General features: G+C 29.0%; 1 protein-coding gene across 1 annotated transcript; it reads right to left on the bottom strand.

The window, feature by feature from the left end:
* Nucleotides 1-1681: 1681 nt before the first annotated feature.
* On the bottom strand, nucleotides 1682-2623 carry LOC112680228. Its single transcript, XM_025550267.1, has 2 exons — nucleotides 2071-2623; nucleotides 1682-1791 (listed from the first exon to the last, which is right to left on the bottom strand). Exons 1-2 carry the CDS (start codon nucleotides 2621-2623, stop codon nucleotides 1682-1684), a joined length of 663 nt encoding a protein of 220 aa, XP_025406052.1.
* Nucleotides 2624-3041: the final 418 nt, after the last annotated feature.

The raw sequence follows: 3041 nt of genomic DNA, 5'->3' as shown, positions 1-3041 counted from the left end.
GAGTTTGATGTTGTTAACTGTGAACATCAGCCAGGAGTTCGCGGTGAGGTAATTTTCTCCTCATCCTTAAAATCATAAGTCGGTCATACCGTCTTTACAATTAAATGGTGGAACAAATCGATGAGCAAAGTTAAGGAAGAATCATTCATCTTAATATCACATCAATCGGACCATCATCAACAAATCACACATACAATGTGTTCACTTACTCATGTTTTTATATTTGAAAAAAAAAATTTTTTTTTAGAATAAATTGTATAGATGTAAGTTCAAAAAGGAGGGGGGTAATGTAACGATTGTTACATATTATTAATGTCTACTCATGTAATATGGATATTGCTGAGTAGACATCACGTTAATTTACATGTTATTATATTAAGTCGCGGCAGTTCTGCCACAACGTTCGTCCGAGGTAGCTGAACTCCATAGTCCGTAAGTCTAATTTATATATGTATATTAAATAATAACTAAATCTAAACCAATCTACATTTATTTGTAATATCAAGATCTTTCCTCTTATGCTCCCGTGCTACGGTACAATATATTCATAAGGACTAGAAAACCTTCCCTGAATATCATATATTTAACTGGTCATCCCCGACCACGTTACACCTTTAAATCTTAAATTAAGTTGAAATAGTACTATGTCGATTACCGGTAAAACTATTTTAACTCGAAAATTTTCATCAGATCACTGAGTCGACGATTTCCATCTACTTCATCGAAATGTCTTACAGCAAATATTTGCAGCCTTACATGAAAGTTGAATGAAATTCCCTATTTGACACATAAATGTTTACATTCCGAAAACATTTTTCTATAACTTTTTTTTTTCTATAACTTCTTAAGCATTTTTTAAGTTTCTACAAGCATTAAATAAATTTATACAAGGGTTTTGAAGTGTTTTTGATACACTGTGTAATGGTCTTAAAATACACTCCCATAAACATAATAGTAAGACAAATTTAATAGATTCTAATTTTTTTTTTTTTAAGATAAACTAGTAGTACTTTTTTTTTTATACTAGTAAAGAAATATTGGTTAATGTTTTCAAAACATCAATAAACCTTGACTTCAATACACGAAGAGATTTGTGTCGTGATTCGTGTTAGACACAATTTTTTTAAAACTTTAGTTTTAATTTTTTGTGATTGATCATCACCAAATTCTAAAATTGCCCATCTTGGTGCACTTCCGCTAAAAAAAATTGTAAATATATTGTATGGTATTAAAAAATGATTCCGCTTTTGGTGAACATTTGGCAGCATCTGATATAATTAAATTTAAGTTGTGCGCACAGCAATGTACATATGATGCATTGGGGACCTTATCCTTTATACGTTTTTGGACTCCACTATATACACCACTCATAACTGAAGCCCCGTCATACCCCTGTCCTTTACATTTATTGATGTCAATTTTAAACCTAAATAGAATTTCAGTAATTAATTCTTCGTATTCTTGAGCTCCATGTTTATCAATTTTAAAAAATCCCAAAAATGGTTCCTTTATATTAATATCAAGGTCATCATAATTTATAATTACATATCATATCACAATACTGACTTGATCTAGTTTTACAATATCTTGTGTGGAATCCATAATTACTGAAAAACATTGTGAATTTCTAATGTCATTACAAATATGGTTTCGATTATTTGTAGCAAGTAATTCAATCACTTCATTTTGAATCTTCCAACTGAATTATTTTATTAATTTTTTCATCATTTAAAAGTTGATTTAAAATAGGGTCATATTCAGCTAACAATTGTACTGAACGCATAAAGTTACCTAAGAAATAATAATAAAAAATATTTTATTATAATTTATTGATATTTAACATTATTTAGTTGGTACCTTCACCCAGTGCTCGGCTTGGCAAAATTAAAGAAGGGGAATCTATTTACTTTAAAAGAAAAGACGTTTCGAAAACTGACAAAGCGTTATGATTATAGCGTAATAATAGTAGAGGGACGCTAGAATTTCTGAAAATTAGTTGGGGTAGTTTCGTCCCCCTGCGTCCCCCCTTAAGTCGAGCACTGCCTTCACCATCAAAATGTTCTGAATTACATTTTTTGTGTTCATGGCCTCTTAGTGCTGTGTTATCAGCAGTTAGAAAAAGAATTATTTTAATTATTCTTTCTAGTACGTTTCTCCAAAACAAAGCCTCTTCTGAATATTGTCGTTCAGATATTTTGTCAATTGTTTCATTTTGTTTCCATAAGGAACAAGTTTTACTTGTTTCAATATGTTGCAACGACTTTTCATGTGTAGTTATTTTATTTGTTAAATTTGGCCAGTCATTTATACCAATAATCCAAGCGTTTTTAAAATATGAATAGTGGCGATTAGCAAAGAGCCAACATGTCTCACAGTATACACAATCCAAACCAACTGAATAATATAACCAAAATCTTGGTATTTTTACATCAGATTTTAATGTTTGTTCATAATAATAAGAAGGAAAATGATAAGATGAGCCATCTTCTTTTTTTGTAATAGGAAATACAATATCAGGTCGACATGGTCCATATGACATGATACATTTTTTAATATCTATGTTTCGAATATTTACTTCAACAAAAAATCTATCAGTTAGATATTCATGATATTCATGATTCATGATTGAATTCTAGCAAAGATATAAAACAATTTTCAAATTTAAAAACCAAAAAGAAATCATAAAAAATACGTAATATGTTAAAAAATATTATTTCACCTAGTGACTGTAAAGCATAATATTCATAACTATAAATAGTATCACTATCTGTTTTATTACAAATTGCTCCATTTGTTACACTTAAGGTAGTATCAGCATTGTTAACAAGGTTTTCACTCACTATGGAAGTTAAAAATGGGATATTAATTATTGATTAACATAATAAAAACAATATAATCCACTCACAATTAAAGATATAGGTACTTTTAATTTATCTTTCACCATAATCCAAACTATTGTTGATATCATCAAAATGATAAAATCATTTTAACAAACAAATGAAAATAATAAAAAAGAAGAAATTTCGGGTTGTTCTAATATG

Source organism: Sipha flava, unplaced genomic scaffold (genome assembly GCF_003268045.1).
Source record: "Sipha flava isolate LNK unplaced genomic scaffold, YSA_version1 17550_pilon_pilon, whole genome shotgun sequence".
NCBI lineage: Eukaryota > Metazoa > Arthropoda > Insecta > Hemiptera > Aphididae > Sipha > Sipha flava.
The sequence above is the reverse complement of the archived record's forward strand: the minus strand, read 5'-3'. Positions and strand labels throughout refer to the sequence as shown.

What these genes read in the sequence shown, in the direction of transcription:
- LOC112680228 (XM_025550267.1), bottom strand. Translation starts at nt 2,623, where the DNA reads ATGAATCATGAATATCATGAATATCTAACTGATAGATTTTTTGTTGAA. An exon ending in AGGCCATGAACACAAAAAAT is followed by an intron (nt 1,792 to 2,070) that starts GTAATTCAGAAC and finishes ATTATTTCTTAG; the next exon opens with GTAACTTTATGCGTTCAGTA.